Here is a 26930-nt window from a genome sequence, read left to right on the forward strand (position 1 = left end):
AAAATATTTAGAAGGGAAATCGAAGGAAAAGGTAAGTGAACCAACAATGTACTAGCTTAAAGGAACATATTTAGAAAAAAAAATAAACCTTTACAACCCCTTTAAGCTAAAATGTAGGAAAGCAAGTACAACTGAAGAACCCCTGATAAATCCTATTGCAAAATTCTGCAGCCTGCCATATACGGTTACTGTCATGTTTGTGCGTCTCCCTCACAGGGTGTCGGCATTCCCAGTTTGGGATATACATCTTCCACTCTGGCTCCAGGTTCTTGCGGTTTCCCACTGGTTTCCATCTTCCCACCTTTCCACAGCTCCCAGGGGTGAGATTAGCTTTTTGGCATGGTTGGCAGCGTATGCATTCATTCTTATGGACATTCCATTTTTTTAAATCTGTTTTACAAGTTCAGGGTAGTATACCCACCCGTTTATACTCATTCCCTTTTTAATTATCAAAAAGAGTCTTCTATACCAGCTAGCAGGCCAGGAGTCCTCCATCATTCGCATCTATCTGTGCTTCTCCTGAAGAAGCGAGACTCCTCTTGCGAAATGTGTCGAGACTTAGCACAGCCATCCTAGACTACTCACAGTTATCTGCATGATACATTTAGATGTCATGGAAAGGTCTATGACAACAATTCTAAATTGATCTACATGTTGATATTTAATATGTTTTTTTTTCTCTTTTTTTTCTGTATTAATTGTTGTTTTTAAATGTGTATTAAATTAATCGTTTATACATTTGACTTGAGGTGTGCTCCTTAAAAGTCCCATGGGCATTTTTGTTTTGTGTTGTGCGCATACTATTGGGGACTGAGTATCACTTCTACCCATCTTAGGCTAGCTCGACTTTTTCTGTTACAGCTGGAGATTGGGAGATCATTACTCATGGGGGGTTATTTACGAAAGGCAAATCCACTTTGCACTGCAAGTGCAAACTACAAGTGCAAAGTGCACTTGAAATTGCCCTTGGAAGTGCAGTCGTTGTAAATCTGAGGGGTAGATCTGAAACAAGGGGAAGCAGATTTTATTACCCAATCATGTGCAAGCTAAAATGCTGTTTTTTTTTTCTTGCATGTCCCCCTCGGATCTACAGCGACTACACTTCTAAGTGCACTTTCAGTGCAATTATAAGATTATATTTACCCTAAACAACATTAAATGTGGGTTTTTTATATCTCTTAATCAGGTTATTAAAAACAATATCTATTACAATATCTTAGTTTTTACTTTCATTGAGGGATTAAGAAAATAAAATAGTGGATTAAGCTATAATGTACGTGTAGCACTACCTCCGAAGGAGCCGCTGGTTTGTTTTGGGTGGCATGTTACCTCTGTATCTCCGCTGTCTAGGGTACTTGATGAGAGTTGTAGTAAATGGAATGTCCACTCAAAAAGGTGTCTTTTCTGTGCTTTTACTACCCAGCTGGGTAAAAACGATTAAACAGTAGGAAGGTGAAGAATGAATAGATAGCAGAAATGGTGAACAACAGATTCAGGTGTATGTAGATGGGAAACAGTCCTGCTTCCAACGATACTTTACTTTGCCACTCCAGCCGGAGTGGGTTTAGCACACCTGGACAGGCCTCTCTCACAAGCCTGGCAGCCAGAATGTCACTCGAACTTTGGGGCTAAGTCTCTGCCACAGACCCTCCCAATGGTTGAAGAAACAAAGTGGTCCACAATCCTCTATATTAGATTCAACACCCGGATTTCCTTTAGGTAGTTTTGGTTAGATTACCGACTGATAGGCGACCAACATCCAGCCTCTCATTACCCAGTTTTCCTGGTCCCCCATGGATGGTCAGGCCCCTATTGGAACACCAGCCTCTCTTGTCACTCCTCAGGCAGACTCTCCACCGGACAGCTTCCTCCAACAGGACGGACAGCTCAGGACCTCAACAGATTGGGCACCCAGTCGTTCACTGGGCCCCAGCGGCAGATCAGATGCTCCGGGCCAACGTGGTCCCGAATGCAGGATCGCTGCGTAGCACGAAGAAGCCTCCTCCTGATAGGTTGCCGGGAAGAAGCATCCAAACCCTTGACTCCGCAACTGCCACCTGTCAGCCTGGGGTGTGACCACTCCAGAAACGACAGCAAGAACCCACAGCACAGCCAAAGCTGGGACAGAGGCTCCAAATTCAAACAGATTAACCTGGTCAGAGTCACGTAACTCTCTGACCCCCTCTAAATTTACACTAGCACCGGTTCTGAAAAGTAACATAGGAAAGGAAGTACAGCTGTTTTTTTACTGGAAGATACGCTGGTGAAATAGAACTGAAATGCAGTTTTTCATTTTAGAAAGAGTAAGGGAAGGTAAAAACCTGTGTTATATTGAGGATATTTCCCTTCACTTCCTGTCCCATAGCCCAAACAGGAAGTGAGAGGAAACACCATCAACGTAGGGAAAATCCATGGTAGCTAGTGTCCCCATTGAAATGTTTGGTCATTTGCCATTAGTTTTGCATACTTGAAAAAAAGAAACACTATTTATGGTGCATTTAGTGAAGAATATCTGAATACCAAATTAAGGGTTCCAAAGAAAAGTTCAAGATAAACACAACTCTAGGTATTGTATTTGGTAACATGCTGACTTTTTTTAATATAAATTGATTGCTAATATAAATCAATGTGTGAATCAACAGAATGAAAGTAAAGCTGAATTCCAGGTAAACAGCTACAGCGAATCTGCGGTTTACATACAGTATATGTTTTCCGTTTCACTTTGTAAAAATGTGTAAAGTTGTACAGTTAGGCTCCATGCACACTGGCATAAAAAACGTTGCTTCTACAGGAGTTTTGTGTTCTTCCTGTAGAAGCAACTCAATGTTATCCTATGTGTCCATACACATTAGGACGTTTACAGGCATATTTTGAGATCAACGTTAAGAGGCAGAAAAAAAGGAAAACTCTCCTAAACTCACCTAAACTTTGTACAAAAAATGCTTTATATGAAAGTTTTTTAAGCCCTGTGTGCTGCATGGAGCCCAAGGCATGAGCCACATCTATGTCTTGCTTCAGCAATGCAGCTTTCTGTGCCACCTTTCTACCTCCACCATGTTCACTGGACAATAAATCAGAAACTTCACCTCTATCCAATGAACAAAGTGGTGGTGATCCTGGAAGCTGTAAAACTAAAGTAGGAGAGTGATCTTCCTAGCATTGAAGTGTGGTAGATATGTGTAAATGACAGCTCTGGCTATTCAGGATTATAGGATTATACGTAAATCCTTTGGCATGTAAAATAGTACATACTGTATGCTATTTGTATTTAAATATATTTTTTGCAGTTTTCTAGGAGTTTCACTTTACAGCTATGTGCATGAGTAGTTTGGCCCATCAGCGCCAAATCCCTGTGTCTTTGGGTGTCCACAGTTGCAGCATGCAGGCCCACTGCCAGCAACCTGTCAAAATGTATGATAGGCTTGAGTGTAAAATAAGTATTGAACACGTTATTATTTTTCTAGGTAAATATATTTCTAAATGTGCCATTGACATGAAATTTTCACCACATGTTGGTAGCAACCCATGTAATCTATACATACAAAGAGACCAAAAAGAATGACGCAGGGAAAAAGTATTGAACATGCTAACTGAAATTGATTTAATACTTGGTACAAAATCCTTTGTTGTTAATGACAGCTTCAAGACGCCTCCTTTATGGAAAATCTAGTCGCATGCATTGCTCAAGTGTAATTTTGGCCCATTCTTCAAATCTTGAAGGTTCAGTGGGCCTCTTCTATGGACTCTGATCTTTAGTTCTTTCCATAGATTCCTTATTGGATTCAAGTCAGGTGATTGGCTGGGCCATTCTAGCAGCTTTATTTAATTTCTTTGAAACCAATTGAGAGTTTCCATGGCTTTGTGTCTGGAATAATTGCTTTGGCAAAATGTCCACCCTCGTTTCATCTTCGTCATCCTGGTAGATGGCAGCAGATTTTTATCAAGAATGTCTTGGTATATTTTTCCATTCATCCCTCCTTCAATGATATAAAGTTTGCCAGTACAGTATGCTGAAAAACAGCACCACATCATGATGTTCTCACCTCCAAACTTCACTGTTGGTATGAGGGTGTTTTTGGGGGTGATGTGTAGTGCCATTTGACCTCCAAACATGGTGTGTATTATGGTATCCCAGTATTTCACAGGCTTGTCAAAATGTTGTGCAGCAAATTTTAAACAAGCTTGAACATGTTGTTTCTTCGGCTATGGAGTTTTGTGTGGTAGGCGTGCTTACAGGTCATGGCAGTTGAGTGCATTACTTATTGTTTTCTTTGAAACAATTGTATCTGCTAATTCCAGGTCTTTCTGAAGCTCTACACAAATGGTCCTTGGCTCTTGGACAACTCTTCTGATAATTCTTTTCACTCCTGTCAGTTTATGGTGAAATTATGTTCTTTCCACTTCCTGATTATGGCCCCAACAATGCTCACTTGAACATTCAGAAGGTTAGAATTCTTCTGTTACCAATGCCAACAGTATGTTTTGCAAAAATAAGGTTGCGAAGGTCTTGAAAGAGCTCTTTGATTTTAGCCATCATGAGATTGTTCTTGTGTGACACCTTTTTATAGGCCTTAGTTGAGACTGAACCAGCTGATATTAATTTGCACTAACATGGGGCAGAAATGCTTTCTAATTACTGATAAATTTTTGCTGTTGTCTTGGCTTTTTATACCTTTTTGCACCTCCCTTTGTTCATGTGTTCAACACTTTTTCCCTGTGTTTTTATTACACATAACTTAATTTCTGAACTTATTTGTTTTGGTTTCTTTGTATGTATGGATTGTATGGGTTGTTATCGACATGTGGTGAACATTTCATGTCAATAGCACCTTTAGAAATATATTTACTTTGAAAAACTGTGACACGTTCAATACGTATTTTACCCGCTGTATATTTCAGCATATCATAGGCTTATTCAGGATTCTGCAACTGTGCCTCCAAGGGGCCTGCAAATACTATCACCAAACCAACCATGTGCATGAGGCTTAGAGCAAAACCTACCTCCCAAAAGGAAGTTAGTTCCATTTTAACAACCCCCCTTCCACTCCAACCAAGTAGAATTATGTGATTTATTTTTCTATTCTTTTTCCATTTTCAAATTTTTGGCCCTGCACCTATTGCCACTCTGTCCTAGACCTCCTGGGGTACTTACAGTACACGTCACATCTCCCAGAAGGCTGCAGAGTCGGCTTACAGATTGGCTGGGTGGGCATGGCATGTCAAATTGGCCAGCTAAGGAGGACCAAAATGGCAGCGTGAGACCCACTGTACGGCACCTGAACAGTGGATTGCAGAGAACAATGCTTGATTCGCTGTGTAGGTGAGCATGTGTTTTGAAGAACCCAGGAACACATGTAAGAGGGAAAAAATGGAGGGGGGTGGGAGGAGTTGAGTACCAATTTAAGACAATTGTGAATATAGAAAACATAGCAGAAACTACATGCATAATCATTTGTTTTCTTCATTATAACAAGACATTTTTGTATTTGTGACAGATGTTCCATTGTGAACTGAAATGTTATCCATGGTGATGATCGTGGCAACATTTGAAGCTTTGCAAGGCCATCATGCATCAGCATACATGAAGCGATTTAATCTGAACCTTCTGTTTATTCTGTCTGTGGAGAAAGCAAATACGTTTCACATTATCCATGCAGCACCCGTATCATAATGATTCTTTATCAAGTACTTAGCATCCTATAAATATTGACCTAGTCACTAAGCACTGCCAAGGCTGAAAATAGAGTCCACTTGAAAGTAATGTGCCATTAACAATATACATCTAAGTGTCTGTTCTTCATTTTCTGCAGCCTTGCTGAGTGCAAGTTCAACATGCATCAAAAAATTCATGACATGCTTAATTTTGATAATTGTTTTATATATTCTATAAACAACGATAAATGATACAGCCAACATGCAAACATTGTTACATTGTTAAAACTTCTAAGTATATTAGAAAATAAAAGGTAGGAGACCCTGCTGAACTTATATCTCTTTATTCTGCAACAGTAAATGTCTGGGCTGATTTATAGCAAATTCAATCTGATTGGTTCCTAATGGCAATTTAGACACTATTCCTTCCTCCAAGAATATAAATCACACTTAATATTTTTGGACACTATATAAACATTGCATAGACTGAACACAACAGACACACACATAATGGGTATTATTTACCAAGGGCAAATCAACTTTGCACTACAAGTGCAGTCGCTGTAGATCCGAGGGGGACATTTGAGCCTGTACATTATTGGATGAAAAAATCAGCAGAGCTTCCCCTCATTTCAGATCTACCCCTCAGATTTACAGCGACTGCATTTCCAAGTGCACTTTCAGTGCACTTGTAGTGAAAAGCGGATTTGCCTTTCGTAAATAACCCCCTATGGTACACGTATTGCAGTTAAAAGATCAGTGCCAGTAATGAGCTATCTTCTTGACCACTTCAGGTCAAACCCCCTTCCTGACCAGAGCACTTTTTACAATTTGGCGCTGCGTCTCTTTAACTGATAATTGCGTGGTCATTCAATATTCTAACCAAACAAAATTTGCGTTCTTTTTTTCTCCCACAAATAGAGCTTTCTTTTGGTGCTATTTGATCACCTCTGTGGATTTTATTATTTGTTCTTTAAACAGAAAAAGAGCAACAATTTTGAAAAAATATATATATTATAAACTTTTTGCTATAATAAATATCCCCAATTTTTTTTTTAAAAACACATTTATTCATCAGTTTAAGCCAATATATATTCTTCTACATATTTTTGGTAAAAAAAAAAAATCGCAATAAGCGTATATTGATTGGTTTACACAAAGGTTATAGCTTCTACAAACTATGGGAAAGATTTTACTAGTAATGGCGGGCGGTGATCTGCGATTTTTAGTGGTATTGCGACGGACAGATCGGACACTTTTGGAACATTTTTGGGACCACTGACATTTATACAGCAATCAGTGCTACAAAAATGCACCGATTACTGTGTAAATGTCAATGGTAGGGAAGGTGTTAACACTAGAGGGCGATCAAGGGGTTAAATGTGTGTTCCCTCAGTGTGTTCTAACTGTATGGGGATAGGACTGAGGAGGAGAGGAGACATATCGCTGTTCCTACTTACTAGGAACAAACAACATATCTCCTCTCCTCTGACAGTACAGGGATTTGTGTGTTTTTACACACACAAATCCCTGTGCTGGCACTTGTGCACGCGATCGCAACCAACGGGCACACGCATCGGGTCCACTGCCATGCAGTACGCACGCGTTTCCCCTTTGGCGGCTCTTAAAGGAAACCCCGTACGGGTACAGGGTTTCGTGCAGAGTGCCATTCTGCCCCCATAAATAGATGTGAGACGGTTGGGAACCGGTTAACTGCTTGCCGACCAGCGGCCGCAGTTATACGGCGGCAGGTCGGCTCCCCTGCGCGAGAGCCCGTAGCTATACCTCCGCTTCTTGCGCAGGCCACTAGGGGTGCGTGCGCGCCACCGGAGGCGTGCGCGCTCACCCCCGACTCCCGTGGCAGGATCGCCGCCGGGCACACGCGATCGCTCGTTACAGAGCGAGGACCGGGAGCTGTGTGTGTAAACACACAGCTCCCGGTCCTGTCAGGGAGAGAAATGCTGATCTTCTGTTCATACAATGTATGAACAGAAGATCAGTAATTTCCCCATGTCAGTCCACCCCCCCCTACAGTTAGAACACACCCAGGGATCATAACATACTTAACCCCTTCCCCGCCCCCTAGTGTTAACCCCTTCACTGCCAGTGGTATTTTTATAGCACTGATCGCTATAAAAATGACAATGGTACCAAAAATGTGTCAAAAGTGTCCGAAGTGTCCGCCATAATGTCGCAGTACCGAAAAAAAATTGCTGATCGCCGCCATTACTAGTAAAAAAATAATATTAATAAAAATGCCATAAAAATACCCCCTATTTTGTAAACGCTATAACTTTTGCGCAAACCAATCAATAAACGCTTATTGCGATTTTTTTTTCTCGAAAAATATGTAGAAGAATACGTATCGGACTAAACTGAGGAAAAAAAAATGTTTTTTTTTATATATTTTTGGGGGATATTTATTAGAGCAAAAAGTAAAAAATATTCATTTTTTTCAAAATTGTCGCTCTATTTTTGTTTATAGCGCAAAAACTAAAAACCGCACAGGTGATCAAATACCACCAAAAGAAAGCTCTATTTGTGGGGAAAAAATGACGCCAATTTTGTTTGGGAGCCACGTCGCATGACCGTGCAATTGTCAGTTAAAGCGACGCAGTGCCGAATCGCAAAAAGTGCTCTGGTCTTTGACCAGCAATATGGTCCGGGGGTTAAGTGGTTAAGGGCCTATTCACATTTTTTCATTCCTGGGCGGTGCATTAAGGTGATTATAAAGTATGTTGCATTATGGCAGTCTATTAATTCTGAATGGTATTCCAACACACAGAAATGGGCATACATTACTTTTTCCAAACACAATGCATAGTAGGGCATTACTATTCATTGTGGTACACTGCAAAAGCTTGTGTTTTGGAGCTGTGTTGACTTAGTGTGTTGGGGTGCCATTCAAAATCGATGGCACCACAATGTTCTAATGCATGTAATGTGCATAAATATTCAATGCAGTGCAAAAGTGTGCTTCAATCATTAAGGCTCATTTATCACATGTTGCCTCCTTCTTTTAACACTAAAATGCCTGTACCTATGCTCCACAACAACCTTGTGCATTGCATGGGGATGTTTGGCGGTTATGGTGTAGCCTGCCAAACATGACAGGGGGGAATAATGTTTGCCAACTGTGGTGAGCAGGAAAACATCTAAAAATGCACAACACATCATCACAACACATCAAATCTTGAGGCAGATATGCTACACATATTGGTTTCATTCTTTTCAGCGAGGATAAAATACAGACTGGACAGTGGGCACAGACTTGCCAAAACTAGACAGCGGAAGACTGGTAGAATGTAACCTGGTCTAATTTATCACCATTTCTGCTGAGACACACAGATAGTAAGCCATTCACTGGATTTGAATGCAATAGACCACCTTGGGATATGGTAGAACAGGAGATTCACAGCATGAATATATACTCATCTGCCACCTTATTAGGTACACCTTGCTAGTACTGGGTGCCTTCAGATCTGCCTCAATTCTTCGTGGCATAGACTCAACAAGGTGTTGGAAACATTCCTCAGAGTTTTTGGCCCACCTCAATCCAAAGGGATTGAGATCTGGTGACTGTGGAGGCCATTGGTGTACAGTGACCTCTTTGTCATGTTCAAGAAACCAGTGGTGAGATGATTTGAGCTTTGTGACATGGTGCATTATCCTGCTGGAAGTAGCCATCAAAAGATGGGTACACTGTAGGGATGGACATGGTCAGCAACAATACTCAGGTATGCTGTGACATTGTCGGGACATTTGGGGTTAAAAGAATACATATAAAGTCGCACATTGTATATTTTTCATAGTGTTCCTATTCATATATGTTATGAGCAGGAGGGCAGCCATATTCTCTTCAAAAGGGTGAAATTAAGTTCATGAGCCCATGAATAGACAAGGATTTTATGTCTTTACAAGAGACTATGGATGTCTGGCTGTGCCATCTCCCAGGTTATAACTCCAACGGTTTTAGACACTTGGTAAGATAAACAAGATGGAAGGCCTTGCACAGCATGACACAAAACATAGTATTGTCTTTATATAATGATGCCATGGGGCTGATTCAATTCCTGTGGTATTGTCTATTTTAAATAATGTTCCTTTTAAATATATCTGCACGGTATATCTATGTACTAATTATATATCCATATATAAACCAGTTTAAGCATTGTAACAAGGATCCCAAGTATAAAATCCTATAAAGCTTAAAAGTATTAGGGACTGCTTAACTTAAATTCCGGTATTAGTTCAAAGGAACTTCCCAGACCATTTGTGTTGACTATAAACCTTATCTCAATCATAAATTGAGAAGTTGCCGAAGTGCCTGGGTTTGTTGTCATTTGTTTGACATATAAAACAAAATATGGTGTTTTATCAAGCCAGAGGTCAAAGGGGGTCATAAATTATGATTAACCCTGGATGACCCTAAAATTAGGAATTATTCCTTATACACCACCACCCCTACAGGTTAATATTGGCATTACTCAAAATGGCCGCATAGTTGGTTGCTAATAGCAGCCTACCTAACATAGCATCATATGACATCGTCAGTGACGTAGTAAAGTGAGATACACACACACTTCTTGGGGGTGTTAAAAAGGTGTTGCAGAGAACACAAGAGAGAGCTCTTGATCTTGTCTCTGAGCTCTGATGATTTTTGGGAGAGAGCTTGGATGGATCTTTGAGGGTCGCCGATGGGAGAGCTCTCACTCTATCTCTGAAGGCTATCTCTCCATCTTTGGAAAGAGAGATTGAACGCAAAGATGTAGGGGGTTGAAAGAAGTCTTCTCAAACAGAAAGAACTCTTAAATACTGGTAATGTATAATTTTGATTATTACCATTTAGGTAATTGAAGGTTTTTTGCATACACATAACTAAAACCATTTAAATATACTTGGCAAAAATAATTTGGATTATATTATTTTTAACTGCAGTATGAAATAATTATATTCCAAATATTAGGAGACGTACACAAATTATGTTTGTCCTTAAAAAGCTAAATGGTGACATGGTTTTAGGGTGATGTCTGTGAAAATAAATTCTCTCTAAATTTAAAATAAGCTTGTCTGCATTGCAGAGCTTGTGTACAATATGACATTTGTTCTGTACACATATAAAAGGAGTATTAAGCAAGAGATCTGTTTGGCATTGAGAAGAGATAACATAATGTAGACAAAAGCCGTTTACCTAGAGTCTGTGGAAATCAAGGAAATATACCTTGTCATATAATGTAAATATTATCTGAACATTTAACCATCATGTATCTCTGATTGTAGAAGTATATCAATTATTTGTTTTATCATGAATTTTACCTGATTTTAATTTTGCACTATGGGCCAGATTCACAAAAGAGCTACGACGGCGTATCTCCTGATACGCCGTCGTATCTCCTGATACGCCGTTGTATCTCTGAGATACGATTGTCGTATCTATGCGCCTGATTCATAGAATCAGTTCCGCATAGATAGCCCTAAGATCCGACAGGTGTAACTGTGTTACACCGTTGGATCTTAGGCTGCAATTCTAGGCCGGCCGCTAGGTGGCGATTCCATTGCGGTCGGCGTAGAATATGCAAATGACTAGTTACGCCGATTCACGAATGTCCGCTTTGCCCGTCGATCTAAATTTATTTAGTTTCCGTAGAGATGCGTCGCGTAAAACTAAGCATGCCCTCTAGGTGGTCTAACCTATGTTAATTATAGCCGTTGCTCCCGCGTCAAATTTTTAAATTTCACGTCGTTTCCGTAAGTTGTCCGTGAATGGCGCTGGACGCCATTTACGTTAACGTCGAAACAAATGACGTCCTTGCGACGTTATTTAGCGCAATGCACGTCAGGTAATTTTACGGACGGAGCATGCGCAGTACGTTCGGCGCGGGAACGCGCCTAATTTAAATGGTGCCCGCCCCATTTGAATTGAATTGCGCCGAGCGGATTTACGCTATGCCGCCGCAAGTTTACAGGTAAGTGCTTTGTGAATCAGGCACTTACGCTGTAAACTTGTGGCGGTGTAACATAAATGGGATACGTTCCGCCGCCGCAGCGTAACAGATTTCTACGTGAATCTGTCCCTATATCTTTAGTTAATAAATATATATATTTTAAATATTCATTTGTGTTACTTGTCCTCAAAATTGCACGGATAAAAGAATTTTGGATTTCTTGTATTGTAGGAAAATTGTATATCTCCCAAAGCACAGATTTACATATTTCCATGAATACAATAATATTTAATATTTCAGTATAAACATTCTGACTGTATATGTAGGCTCTATGCCGAGTTACGTTAAGGGTTCTGACTAGGGATGAGCCGAACACCCCCCTGTTCGGTTCGCACCAGAACTTGTGAACACACCAAATGTTCGTGTGAACTTTAGAACCCCATTAAAGTCTATGGGACTTGAACATTTAAAATATAAACTGCTAATTTTAAAGGCTAATATGCAAGTTATTGTCCTAAAAAGTGTTTGGGGACCTGGTTCCTGCCCCAGGGGACATGTATCAATGCAAAAAAGTTTTAAAAATGGCCGTTTTTCGGGAGCAGTGAATTTAATAATGCTAAAAGTGAAACAATAAAAGTGAAATATTCCTTTAAATTTCGTACCTAGGGGGGGTGAAAAGTTAGCATGTGAAATAGCGCATGTTTCCAGTACTTAGAACTGTCCCTGCACAAAGTGTCATTTCTGAAAGAAAAAAAGTCATTTGAAACCGGACTAAAAGCGGCTATAATAAATTGTCGGCTCCCGGATATTCAGAGAGGATTCATTCATAAAAAATAAAAAACAAGCGTGGGGGTCCCCCCAAATTCAATTACCAGGCCCTCCAGGTCTGGTATGGATACTAAGGGGAACCCCGCCGTCAATTTAAAAAAAAAATTACATGGGGTTCACCCCAAATATCCATTTAAGACCCTTCAGGTCTGGTGTGAATTTTAAGGAGAACTCCACCCCAAATTTTTTTAAAAAATGGCGTGGAGTTCCCCCAAAAATCCACACCAGACCCCTTATCCGAGCACGTTAACGTGGCCGGCCGCAGAAAAGAGGGGGGGACAGAGTGCAGCCCCCCTCTCCTGAACCGTACCAGGCCACATGCCCTCAACATGGGGAGGATGTCCCCATGTTGATGGGGACAAGGGCCTCATCCCCACAACCTTTGCCGGTGGTTGTGGGGGTCTGCGGGCGGGGGGCTTATCAGAATCTGGAAGACCCCTTTAACAAAGGGGACCCCCAGATCCCGGCCCCCCCCTATGTGAATTGGTAATGAGGTACATTGTACCCCTACCATTTCACCAAGGAAGTGTAAATAGTTGTAAAACACACACACACACACACCGTAGAAAAAAGTCCTTTATTAAAGCGGTGGTTCCCCCTCCATAACAACATTTTAGCATAAAATTAGGCATAGTAGCGCGAGCTACAATATGCCTGTATTTATTTTTTTAGCCCTGTACTCACTGTGCAATCGTATATTGAAGATTCCGACTCCCCGCGGGGAATGGGCGTTCCTATCCAGAGGGAAGGTGATTGGCGGCCGGCTCTGGCACGTCACGCTCCCCGAAGACAGCCGGAGTAGGTCCCGGCTCTTCACGGCGCTATACGGCGCCTGCGCACAGACTATGCGCAGGCGCCGTGAAGAGCCAAGTCCTATTTCGGCTATTTCTGGAGAAGCGTGACGTGCCAGAGCCGGCCGTCAATCACCTTCCCTCTGGATAGGAACGCCCATTCCCCGCGGGGAGTCGGAATCTTCAATATACGATTGCACAGTGAGTACGGGGCTAAAAAAATAAATACAGGCATACTGTAGCTCGCGCTACTATGCCTAATTTTATGCTAGAGGAAATTTTTTTTTTTTTTTTATAGGGTGAACCCCCGCTTTAATAAAAAAAAATACAAAAAATCCAGCGATGGTAATCCACTCAGTCCCGGCTCCCTGCTCCAACGTTGTCTGTATCCAGCGATGGGTGATCTCCTCTCCTGTCCAGCGATGAGAAGATCTTCCGGGATCCAAAGCGCAGCATCGCCGGCCTCCTCTCTTCGCCGGACACAGCCCGGCGAATGACGCGGCTGAAGCTGTGACATTTCTTTTATTGGTGAGGCGGGGCCACCCGTCATGTGACCCCGTCCCCTCTGACGCACCCTCTGCTACGTCACTGGGGAAGCCGGGCTTCCCCCTTGCGTCAGAGGGGGCGGGGTCACGTGAGGGGTGGCCCCGCCTCACCAATAAAAGAAATGTCACAGCTTCAGCCGCGTCATTCGCCGTGCTGTGTCCGGTGGAGAGAGGAGGCCGGCGATGCTGCGCTTTGGATCCCGGAAGATCTTCTCATCGCTGGACAGGAGAGGAGATCACCCGTCGCTGGATACAGACAACGCTGGAGCAGGGAGTCGGGACCGAGTGGATTACCACCGCTGGATTTATTTTTTATTTTTTTATTAATAAAGGACTTTTTTCTAAGGTGTGTGTGTGTGTGTTTTTTACAACTATTTACACTTCCTTCGTGAAATGGTAGGGGTACAATGTAACCCCTACCAATTTACATAGGGGGGAGCCAGGATCTGGGGGTCCCCTTTGTTAAAGGAGTCTTACAGATTCTGATAAGCCCCCCGCCCGCAGACCCCCACAACCACTGGGCAAGGGTTGTGGGGATAAGGCACTTGTCCCCATCAACATGGGGACATCTTCCTCATGTTGAGGGCATGTGGTCTGGTACGGTTCAGGAGAGGGGGGGCCGCACTCTGTCCCCCCCTCTTTTCTGCGGCCGGCCAGGTTAACGTGCTCGTATAAGGTGTCTGGTGTGGATTTTTGGGGGAACTCCACGCCATTTTTAAAAAAAAATTGGGGTGGAGTTCCCCTTAAAATCCACACCATACCTGAAGGGTCTGGAATGGATATTTGGGGGGAACCCCACGTAATTTTTTATTTTTCGACGGCGGGGTTCCCCTTAATATCCATACCAGACCTGAAGGGCCTGGTAATTGAATTTGAGGGGACCCCCACGCTTTTTTTTTTTTTATGAATGAATCCTCTATGAATTGCTGGGAGCCGACAATTCATTATAGCCGCAAGTCCGGTTTTAAATGACTTTTTTTCTTTCAGAAATGACACTTTGTGCAGTGACAGTTCTAAGTACGGGAAACATGCGCTATTTCACATGCTAACTTTACACCCCCCCTAGGTACGAAATTTAAAGGAATATTTTACTTTTATTGTTTCACTCTAAGCATTATTAAATTCACTGCTCCCTAAAAAACGTCCGTTCTTAAAACTTTTTTTTGCACTGATACATGTCCCCTGGGGCAGGACCCAGGTCCCCAAACACTTTTTAGGACAATAACTTGCATATTAGCCTTTAAAATTAGTACTTTAGATTTCTCCCATAGACTTTAAAAGGGTGTTCCGCGGCTTTTCGAATTTGCCGCGAACACCTCAAATTGTTCGTTGTTCGCCGAACAGGCGAACAGGCAATGTTCGAGTCGAACATGAGTTCGACTCGAATTTGAAGCTCATCCCTAGTTCTGACAGCATGTAACCGATGCTCAGTGGGTACTAAGGGGTCCAAATTGTGCAAAGAATATATCCCCCACACCATTACACCACCACTACCAGCCTGAACCGTTTGATACAAGGTAGGGTGGATCCATGCTTTCATGTTGTTTATTCTGCATGTTGCAGCTGAAATCGAGACTCATCAGATCAGGCAATGTTTTTCTAATCTTCTGTTGTCCAATTTTGGGAGCCTGTGTGAATTGTAGCCTCAGTTTCCTGTTCTTAGCTGATAGGAGTGGCACCTGGTGTGGTCTTCTGCTGCTGTAGCTTATCTGCTCCAAGATTTGATACGTTGTGCATTCAGAGAATGTATTCTGCATACCTTGGTTGTGATGAGTGGTTATTTGTGTTACTGTTGCCTTTCTATTATCTCAAACCAGTCTGCTCATTCTCCTCTGACATCAACAAGGCATTTTCATCCAAACAACTACTGTGTACTGGATATTTTATTTTTTTCCAGATCATTCTCTGTAAACCATAAAGATGGTTGTGTGTGATAATCCCAGTAGATTTGCTTTTAAAATACTCAGACCAGCCCCTCTGGCACCAACAACCATGCCACATTCAAAGTCACCTACTGTAAATCCCCTTTCTTTCCCATTTTTTTGCAAGTCATCTTCACCATGTCTAGATACCTAAATGCATTGAGTTGCTGCCATGTGATTGGCTGATTAGCAATTTGTGTTACCAAGCAATTCAACAGGTGTACCTAATAAAGTGGGGAGTGTATATTGCATGATGCAATCATGTCAACCTGAACCAGAATTGCCCTACCATAGTGTAGTAAGATAGTGAATTACCCTAACATACAGTAGTGTAGTTCCTGGGAAAGGAAAGGGAGTAGCCGTTTAGGCTCTCCTTTCCTTATGGGTCCACGGCAGGGGCAGTATTAAAAGGGTTAAGGAGGTCATTGTCAGGTCAAGTGAGGACAGGAGAGTGCAGGTGAGCTGGGAGTGTGGAGGTTAAAACCAATTAGCCAGGCCTCTCAGCTGGTCTAGTAGGTTCCAGAAGCAGGGTCAGGCCGGGCTGGGATTGGTTCACAGGAGCAGGTGATTTTAGGAGAAGGTGCTGGAAGCATCCAGGGCCTATATATAGGCCTGGGCCTGTTAGGCAGGTGACCATCTTTTTCAACAGGTAACCCAGCCGGAAGAGCTCCGTGACCAGAGTGACAGATGGATGCCTTACTACGCCAGCTATTGGACCGGGCCGAACATGCAGGAGGAGAAGACTGGATTCGTCTCTGCCTTTCCTTACCGCAGCCAACTGATGCAAGCAGCGCGGAGTCTGGAGCAACAGCGGGTCCCAGCGGCGCAGAGGTTTCCTACACTCAGCCCTGCCTATCGGAGAACGCGACGTCACTGGAGCAGGAGGTCGCAGACATGACTGACAGCATGGAGGACGGCGCGGGCAGACGGACGAGCAAGAGGAGGCGTACACAGAGGAGGAGCCTGAGCCCATCATCTCCCGTGCCAACGGGGGGTGAGCGGGAGGTTTTTTCTTTTTCCCGCAGGGACACCCAGGCCAGTCAGGCACCCCCCCCGCTGGGGCGCGGGCGGGGAAGGAAGAATGCGACTCCTATCCGGGAGCGCGCACCGCCAGGCAGCCTAACCAGCGCCAACACCAGGGCTGGCAGAGGTGGCAGAGGGGGACGCAGAGGAGCGGGCCCGCCCCCACAGCAAGAACAGCTGACCAGCAGAATCCCGGTGAGGTGCGAATCGCCAACGCCAGCCCCTGGAGCGCTCCCTGCGCAGGGGTCAGAGGGTGAGTGCGGTACTGCATCACAATTGTCTGTTTTATCTGCATCGATTGAACAACTGATAGCTGTAATGAAAGCAAATGTCTCTACTCCTGTGTTAGCTAGAGAGGCTGAAGTGTGGTCAGGTATTGATACCAATACTATACTCCAGCCTGCTTGTTCTGCATACAAAGAGGATTCAGTTAAAAGTACAGATAGCAATGCAAAGGAATGCATGCCATGTTTATTGTCACCTTTAGGTTTCCATCTGCCTATCAGTACTAAGGATAAAATTTGGAGAGGGGAATACGTCGATCTTGTATCGCTTCTTCCCCCAGCTAAAGATATGTCCAGATATGATAGGAAGGATGAGAAAGCCGATGACAGAAAGCCTGTCATTAAGTCATTTTATGCCTGGCTTCAGGCCTTTATTACTTATGCCAGTGTGCTGTGTGAGAAATACCCCGAGCAGAGCCCTTTTATTTTCCAACACATAGACATTATTTTGGAGGCTTACAAAGGTTTTAGTGGTTTAGCCTGGCTATATTATGACGAGGCATTTCGCCAGAAGTTGGCAGTACAGCCCTCGCTTCAATGGGGTTCCAAGGATGTGGGCCTATGGCTTAACATGTTCTTGCCCCAGAGGCAGCCTCCTGCTCGCTCAAACACGTTGCAAGCCTCCCATCCCTCAACTAGCAGTTCTTACAGAAAAGGGTTATGCTTTTCCTTCAATGACTCACACTGCAAGTGGGCAAATGCATGTAAATATAAACACGAGTGTGCAGCTTGCGGGGGTGGCCAACCTATAACGAAGTGTTTTCGTAAGCTACAGCCCAACCAGAGGGAAAACCTTCCCAAAAGCACTCACCCCGGTGAAGCTTTCAGAAATGCTTCCCTGGCTTCAAATTTACCCAAGCAAGCAGAGGGCTTCCCTGCTAATTAGGGGGTTTTCTGAAGGTTTCTCCATACCACAATTTGAAGGGGTGGGGTGTACCATGGTTAAGAATCTTAAATCTGTAGATGAGGCTCCGTGGGTTGTAAGAGCTAAACTCAGTAAGGAAATCAAGGCTGGGAGGATGGAGGGACCTTTTCCCCTCCCCCCGTTTGTAAATTGTAGGATTTCCCCCCTTGGTTTGGTCCCCAAGAAAGAACCTTCAGAGTTTAGGTTGATTCATCACCTGTCATTCCCCTTTGGGAATTCCCTGAATGACCAGATTGTTTCGGACAGCATATCGGTATCTTACACATCCTTTGACTCAGCCTTAGAGAAGCTTCGGTTGTTAGGGAGAAATGCATTAATGTCAAAAGCTGATATTCAATCAGCTTTCCGTTTACTCCCATTGGACCCGGCAGGTTTCAATTCGTTGGGCATATTTTTTGAAGGTCAATATTATTTTGATAAGGCTTTACCAATGGGCTGCTCTGTTTCCTGTTTTTATTTTGAAACTTTCTCTACGTTCCTGGAATGGGTGGTCAGCAAGGTTTCTGGATCATGTCAGCTGATCCACTATTTGGACGATTTTCTGTTCTTAGGGAAAGGGGGTTCGGGGGACTGCCTTGCCCTCCTATCCAATTTTCAGTTAGTTTGTGAGCATTTTGGCGTTCCCCTAGCGAAAGAGAAAACGGTCCAGCCAGTGACTAGCATAGAATTCCTAGGCATAACCATAGATTCCGCCAACATGGAATGCAGGCTGCCTGAGGAGAAGATCTACAGGTTGTCACAAACGATTGATCTATTTCTCAGAAGGGGTAAGGTGACACTTAAGGAGATGCAGTCCCTTCTGGGTCAACTCGCCTTTGCATCTAGAATTCTCCCTATGGGTCGAGTTTTTTCTAGAACCCTGTATTCAGCTATTTCAGGAATCAAGAATCCTGCTGCTCACATCAGGCTATCAGCTGGCATCAAGCAGGATTTGCTTGTCTGGAAGAATTTTTTACATTTATTTAATGGTAGATCTGTGTGGCAACAGGATTTCATTGTCGACAGCGACTTTCTTCTGGAAACCGATGCGGCTGGGTCAGTTGGCTTTGGGGCAATATGGGGTACGCAGTGGTGTGGGGGTATCTGGCCAGATAGATGGGTTTCCCTGGGTTTTTCTAGGAATATAGTCTTACTGGAATTATTCCCGGTAGTTGTCGCCTTAGAGTTATGGGGGAAGTTTTTTGCAGATAGAAGAATCCTGGTCTCCACAGACAATAAGGGCGTGCTATTCGCAGTAAATACGCTATCATCAAAATCCCCTCCAGTAGTTTCCTTTTTGCGTCAGTTGGTTTTTATTTGTTTACGTTGGAACATCTGGTTAAAGGCGAAGTACATTCCAGGGAGGCTCAATAACGTTGCCGACGCTCTCTCTCGTCAACAGATGGACCGTTTTTTCGAATTGCTTCCGGGGGCGGATCCGGTAGGGATGAGCTGTCCTTCCCATTTATGGGCCCTAATTTAATGTGGCAATCCGTCAGGAATTCGGTGGCTCCTTCAACTTGGAAGAACTATCTATCTTCCTGGTTCTCTTGGTCAGCCTTTCTGTCATCATTACAGCTTTCCACAGCGAGTTACTCGGAAGAGCTGGTCCTGTTATTTTTAGAGTCCATGATTAGGAAGCACCTTTCCTGGTCGCACATCAGCAATACGTTATCTGGTATTTCCTTCTTTTTACGCCTTGTTAACATGCCAGCGTGCCTTAGCTTCTTTTCGGTACGGCAGGTTTTAAAGGGTTATAAGAAGGAATCATTCAGGAAGGATACTAGGTCTCCAATGACCCCTGCCCTGTTAGCTAAAATTTGTGGAGCTACCTCTGCAATTTGCTTCTCAGAATTCGAGGCGGTTATGTTTAAAGCCATTTTTGTTATTGCATTTTTTGGTGCATTCAGAATTTCTGAGCTACTCCCAGCGTCCAAGGGAAGGGCCTCCGGGATACTATTATCCGAGGTGCCCTTCTGCGGGGATAAGTTAAAATTATTTTTAAGTCGCAGTAAGACAGATGTGTTGGGAAAAGGGAGATGGGTATCACTGAATAGATATGTGTCATCAGAGGTTTGCCCGATCATCAGGCTGCGGGAGTATTTGCATATCCGCCCGCAGATTGGTGACCGTTTATTTATTCATAGGGACGGGTCTCCTGTATCCATTTACCAATTTTCAATGGTCCTGAAGAAATGCGCTTTTCATAGTCAGGTTTCCGATGCTAGGGTGACTTCTCACTCATTTCGGATCGGGGCTGCCACTGAGGCCGCCAGGATCGGTCTTGAGGAAAGTGCTATAAGGAGGATTGGTAGATGGAGATCGAATGCCTTTAAGTCATATATCCGTCCTGCTCTAACATGTTAATTTATTCTAGGTGGTCACCGATCCGTGTGGATCTTAGGTCACTCCTTTGTCTTTTGGGCTCGGAAGAGAGCAGCGAGTAGAACATACTCAGAGAATCTGGGCTTGGACCCCTCAGCATTCAGCATTCATTGGTTTGGCCGCAGAGGAATGCTCTGGGGAGATTTAATTTTTGAACTGAGCAGGTTGTATACTTTATTTTCCCCCCCGGATATTTTGATTGTGCACCTAGGGGGCAACGATGTGGGTAAATTAAGAACGCTTGATTTAATTAACATGATGAAAGACGATTTTAATTTTCTGAATCAGGCATCCCCTGCTTCATGTCTGATATTTTCGGAGATAATCCCTCGTTTGTGTTGGTCAGACTCCGTTATTTTTAAACCATTGGAGAAAGTCCGTAAACGTTTAAACAGGGCGATGGAGAAATTTTTGTCCCCTAGTTTGGGTCGGTCATATAGGCACTTAGAGTTGGAGGGAGGTACGCTGGGTCTATACAGGTCGGACGGGGTACACCTGTCCGACATAGGCCTAGATATCCTCAACATGAATTTTCAAACGTGCATAGAGGAGGCCGCGGTTTGGGGTGGTGGTGACAGAAGGGGTGGTAATACCCCTCCCCCTTCTGTCGGTTGGGAAAGTTGGTAAATCTTCTGGTACAGCTCGAGTCTCCAGTGGCTGAGCTGGGTATGTTGGTTATAAAGAATTGATAAATGATTAAGCTACGTGGTTAGTTTGATTTATTCAACATTTTGTTATTTAATATTTTCAAAACCAATGAATCAGGCCGTGGCCAATTTAATTCCAGACATATATGAGTCAATATGTGTTGTGTGAACTTATACTTAATACATTTTCAAAAGAGATTCTTGTTGGGTTTTTATTTCTCTATGCACGTTTGTTTGGTTTTAGCATAATGCCTGTGGTCCCATGGGAAAGGAAAGGGAGTAGCCGTTTAGGCTCTCCTTTCCTTATGGGTCCACGGCAGGGGCAGTATTAAAAGGGTTAAGGAGGTCATTGTCAGGTCAAGTGAGGACAGGAGAGTGCAGGTGAGCTGGGAGTGTGGAGGTTAAAACCAATTAGCCAGGCCTCTCAGCTGGTCTAGTAGGTTCCAGAAGCAGGGTCAGGCCGGGCTGGGATTGGTTCACAGGAGCAGGTGATTTTAGGAGAAGGTGCTGGAAGCATCCAGGGCCTATATATAGGCCTGGGCCTGTTAGGCAGGTGACCATCTTTTTCAACAGGTAACCCAGCCGGAAGAGCTCCCCGCCCTCCCCCCCCCCCCCCCCCCCCGTCGCGGCCTTGATTCATGTGGTATTCACCTTCGGTGTTTTCCTGTTGGGAAAGTTGGTAAATCTTCTGGTACAGCTCGAGTCTCCAGTGGCTGAGCTGGGTATGTTGGTTATAAAGAATTGATAAATGATTAAGCTACATGGTTAGTTTGATTTATTCAACATTTTGTTATTTAATATTTTCAAAACCAATGAATCAGGCCGTGGCCAATTTAATTCCAGACATATATGAGTCAATATGTGTTGTGTGAACTTATACTTAATAAATTTTCAAAAGAGATTCTTGTTGGGTTTTTATTTCTCTATGCACGTTTGTTTGGTTTTAGCATAATGCCTGTGGTCCCATAAGAATATGCTTTGTAAGTTTATAAATGAACCAAGATGCATAATGATATACTGTATCTCTGTAAATGTGAACTGGTTCACATGTAGTATTTTAAGATGGATCACTAAAAGCAGTATGCACAATGAAAACAAGCATTTTACCTATTGGAGGCACACAGCATGCACTCATTGGAATAGGAATTTCCATCAGTTCCACAAACAGGCTCAAAGTTCCTTGGACACCCAGGCAGTTCGTACAAATGGCATTTTGGCTGAAAAACAAATGTCAATGCACAACTTTATTATTTAACTAAGGAAAAATTGTCTTCCATATATGTTTTAAAAGCATTTGGACCTGATAACATAGAGTTACCTTAGAAACCCAGTTTGCTCTTTAATTCATGTGACTATTGCATCTGTTCCATTACAGTGAGATACACTGAATAGAAGAGTATGAACTTTGTACCTAGGTGATAATAAAGAAAATCCTTTCTCCATATGGTCCCTTTCACACTTGTGCGACCTGAAGCAATGCCTGTGTAATCTATGGGCCTCAAGTCACATTAAAGTCGGACCAAAGTAATGCAGGGTCGCACAGATATGAACGGTACTCATTGGAAATCCTGGGTTACGACTTGTCATGCGACTTTACAGTCCCAGGTCATGTCGCACAAGTGTGAAAGGGGCCTAAGAAATACCCATCTGATGCAAAATGGAAGAACCGGTATCAATATGGGAAGGAGGGGTACAACCCTTTCATATTAACCACCTTGGCAGTATGATTATGTCAGATTTTTGCGACTCAAAGCTGTACACCTGTTTTGCATAGAAATTTGGCGTTTTATATTGTAGGCCTGTAATTCTTAATAATAACACACTTAAATCTGTCCAAACAAGTGTCTAGTAGACATCCAGGTATGATAAAGTTTGAAACACAAAATCATAAATTGTAATATAATAAATAGTTATAAATAATTATAAAAAATAATAATATAATAATAATAAAATGAATTTCCCCACGATTCACTACGTTCTAATTTACTATTGCTGTTTTCTAGCTGCTCTAAAACTACTTTTTATGTAGAGAGACACTTTTTGGTTGCTGTGGACAATCACAAGTTTCCAGTCATAAAACTGCATGCAAGGCACCGGACAAAGCACTAGGGACAAAAGGGATGTGAAATTATTTCATACAGTAATGTAATCTGTAAGATTACAGTGTACTGTATGTGTTATGTTTTGTGTACTTTTTGAATTTTTGCCGGCATAATAGTAAAAAAAAAGGAAAGCAACCCATCTCCCTGTGTTGACACGCAGTGGTGAAAGCATATGTAGCGAACGCCCACATATGTAAACAGTATTCGCCCTACACATGTAAATCTATTCTCTGTAACACTAAACTGGTACCCTGTAAAAAAAAAAATGTAAAGCGTTGCCTATGTAGATTTTTTAGTATCGTAGTTTGGCTCCATTCTACGAGCGTGTGCAATTTTAAAGCATGACATGGTAGGTTTCTACTTACTCAGTGTAACATCATTATTACCACTGAAAAACAGAACTGGAAGGCGCGCACACCGAGTGCATTACCAGACATAATTTAATAATACATTTTGGTGTAAAAGTGGGTACTCACAAAATGCAGCTGCCAAAAGGCCATAAGCACAGTGCATGGACTTGCACAGAACACAGGGTACAGCGTTTCGGGGGCACACCCCCTTCCTCAGATCTAGGCTCTTATTACCATTGACACGAAAAACTAGTCAAAAAGCATGTGCTCCCACTACTCTAGGTGTGAATGGGGTCTGAAAGTGAAATGGGTGCATTTACACAAGAACAATGAGGTTCCCTTCCCATCTGTGTGGGAAACCGAATAGAAAATTAGCGCTTTGCCATGCATTTCAGAAATGCTACAAATGTGCACCGTGTTGTCATTGGCTCCCCAAGTGCAGCAAATGCACCAAAAACTGCGATAACGCACTATGCCCTGCTCCAAAAATAGTTCTGGAGCTTCTCTGGGGAGATTGTCGCACGTAGGGCATGCAGGAATGTGAGTTTTTGCTGCTAGAAGAAGTAAATGAGGTCTGCCATCTGAGTGTCTCCTTCCACTCCCTCCTATGTACTTGTATCAAGATGGCCATACACTATGCAATCTGATCTCACAATCTCTGTACAATTTCATTTAGATTTACCAGAACTATGGAATATGATGTCCCACCTGAACAATTCATTCAATTTGTATCAAATCAGACAGTAGCTGATTGTGGATCTAATGGAGATTGTACAATACGATTTTATAGGAAGTGAGTGGAAGGTGGTAATGTTATGAGGGAGGTGTGGTGAACACGCCCTATCACACCCTCATCTGTGATGCAACAAGGAAGTGAAGGCTTCTGGGAGATGACCTACAGAAAGTGAATACTGAGATACAATCTACAGAAACTGATGGAATCATAAAATCATTTTAACAATTCAAATAAACTGACAAGATTTTAAACCTCCTGTGGATAAGGTGAAAGAAAAGCACTTTAGGATGGATAGGCCAGAAATGGCATTGTAAATCGCTTCTATTTATTGAGAAAAGTGAAATTCTGCCCAAAAAGTGCCAATTAGAGCACTGCAGGTGCAGCAGCTGATTGATAATTGTAAAACCAATCCCATACAGATTCACTGCGCACAAGGACACGGACAAACAGACAATTTCTTCTGAATAACAAAAAGTAGCAATCTGCAACAAAGGTTGTTATAATCCTTGCGATGTACATATATCACCCAGGGGGGAATGTATTTTTTCTCAACAAAAGTGGAGTTACTCTTTAAACGAGTATTGTTACATTTGACCATTAGAAGCTGGCAAAGTTCAACATAATATTTTTTTATGCATGCAAAGCCTAATATGCTGTCTTTTTCCACTTAGGCTGCATTCACATCTAGGCAGACGAAATCGCGACGTCTTGTCGCCGCAAATCGCGGTAAAAATAGCGGCGTTTTGTACCGCGATTTGCGGTGACAAAACGCCGGTATTGTCCGCCTAGATGTGCCCCAAGATGACCCCCTCTATGGAGATGATTGCCATCTCCTAGCCGAACGCTCGAAGACGCCTGAAAAAAAGGTCCGGGACCTTTTTTCACGCGGCAGGCGACAGGCGTCCGGCGTTCGGCGTGGAGATGTGAACCATCTCCATAGAGGGACATCTGTTTTCAGCCCTCTGGCGGCAGCGGCGTAGCGCTACAGGCGTAAAAACGCCTAGGTGTGAATGGGGTCTTAAGGATATGCCAAGTCAGCCTAGAATAATATGAAACTGGGGGCGGATATCAGATTTGGATTGGGTGGAGGATCAGTGTTAAAGTTCACTGTGAGGAAAATGCAGAATGCTAGCAGTTAGCGTTTATTCTAATTCAAAGCTTAAATGAAAGTTGAGAATTTAGCCTGTGACAATAGAGAGATCTATATTCACATAGAGTACATGCTGGGGAGACGCAGAATTCATCAGAAGTCACAGCATTGCAGATGTCCGGATGACAGCTACCTCTTCACACCTAAATTCCACATAGTATTGATATGCTTTCTGGCCTCATTATTAGTATGTAGACCAGGAGCCAAAGAACTGTATTTTGAGACAAATTGCGTTAGGCCTCGTACACACGACCGTTTTCCTCGACAGAATCCATCAAGAAACTTGGTGGCAGAGCTTTTTTGCCGAGGAAAACAGTCGTGTGTATGTTTTTCATCGAGGAAACTGTCGAGGAACTCGGCAAGAAAAAAAGATAACAAGTTCTCCTTTTCCTCGATGGGAGTCTCAATTTCCTTGTCGTGTTTCTCGTCAGGCTGGTTTTCGACGAGAAACACGTTCGTGTGTATGCTAAGAAACCCGTGCATGCTCAGAATAAAGTATGAGACGGGAGCGCACCTTTGGTAAAAGTAGCGTTTGTAATGGAAATCGCACATTCGTCACTCTGTAACAGTCTGAAAAGTGCAAATGGTCTCTTACCAAACTTTTACTTAACACGCAGTAACATGAGATTAGCAAAAGCAGCCCCAAGGGTTGTGCCAGTGGAATCGAACTTCCCCTGCCATTGTACGTGTTGTACGTCACCGCGTTTGAGAACGAGGAGATTTGGTCTTGACAGTGTGTACGCAAAGCAAGCTTGTCAAGTTTCTCCACAAGCCTGACAAGGAACTCGTCGAGGAAAACGATGTTTAATTTACGACGAGTTCCTCGGTCGTGTGTGCGAGGCCTAACTGTAGCTATAGACATGAGATGGCTGTCATTTTTACTGTAGGACAATGACAAAAGTCTATTAATAACAGTAACACCTTGGTTTGCGAGCATAATTCGTTCCAGAAACATGCTTGTAATCCAAAGCACTTGTATATAAAAGCATTTTTTTTACAGGGTATAAAAGAGAAGAGAGGCGCCTCTAAGTATAGCAAGAAGTTGCTAACTGTTGCGCATTCATTAAATGTAACCATATTGCTACACTTAGAGTCTCCTCTCTTCTTTTTTATACTCAGTTGTGACATGATGCTACTCTTATATCAAGACATCGCTTGTATATCAAGGCAAAATGTATTAAAACATATTGCTTGTCTTGCAAAACACTCTCAAACCAAGTTACTCTCAAACCAAGGTTTTACTGTATACTGCTGACCAAGGCTGCTTAAAACAATAATAGTCAGACGGATATAAAGCCCAGTCCATCATAATTGTTGATGTCAGAGGGGTCTGTAATTCATCTCTCTCAACCTATTGATGAAACCAGTCTCACAAATCATACTCTGCCGTCTAAGGGCACTTTGATCGTACCCGTACTTTTATCCAGCTTGTTGTGTCTATGGGTCCCTAAAAGAGAATCTATGCAAGACAAAGCAGCAGGTTTACTTGAATGCCTAACCCCTCACCCTTCTCGACCTATATCTTTTTCTTTCTCTTTTCTTCTCTTAAAAACTCTACTTCTTTTCTTCAATGACAAAAAAGTGAAAACATTTTTGATTTGGATTGGAATGCATTGATTATTCTTTAATAAATATGTAAATACACAAACAGCATAGTGACATAGTT

The 26930-nt window shown here is 42.8% G+C and overlaps 1 protein-coding gene across 1 annotated transcript in view; it reads right to left on the reverse strand.

The window, feature by feature from the left end:
- Positions 1-4778: 4778 nt before the first annotated feature.
- SPINK2 (serine peptidase inhibitor Kazal type 2) overlaps positions 4779-26930 on the reverse strand; it is a 59859-nt gene continuing 37707 nt past the window's right edge. Inside the window, exons 3-4 of the mRNA XM_040362226.1 lie at positions 22034-22143; positions 4779-5618 (exon numbers count right to left, since the gene is read on the reverse strand). Coding sequence (XP_040218160.1) covers positions 5573-5618; positions 22034-22143 — 156 coding nt within the window. The 3' untranslated portion in view covers positions 4779-5572. The remainder of the gene's footprint in view (positions 5619-22033; positions 22144-26930) is intronic.

The sequence above is a fragment of the Rana temporaria genome, chromosome 1, assembly GCF_905171775.1.
Source record: "Rana temporaria chromosome 1, aRanTem1.1, whole genome shotgun sequence".
Lineage (NCBI taxonomy): Eukaryota > Metazoa > Chordata > Amphibia > Anura > Ranidae > Rana > Rana temporaria.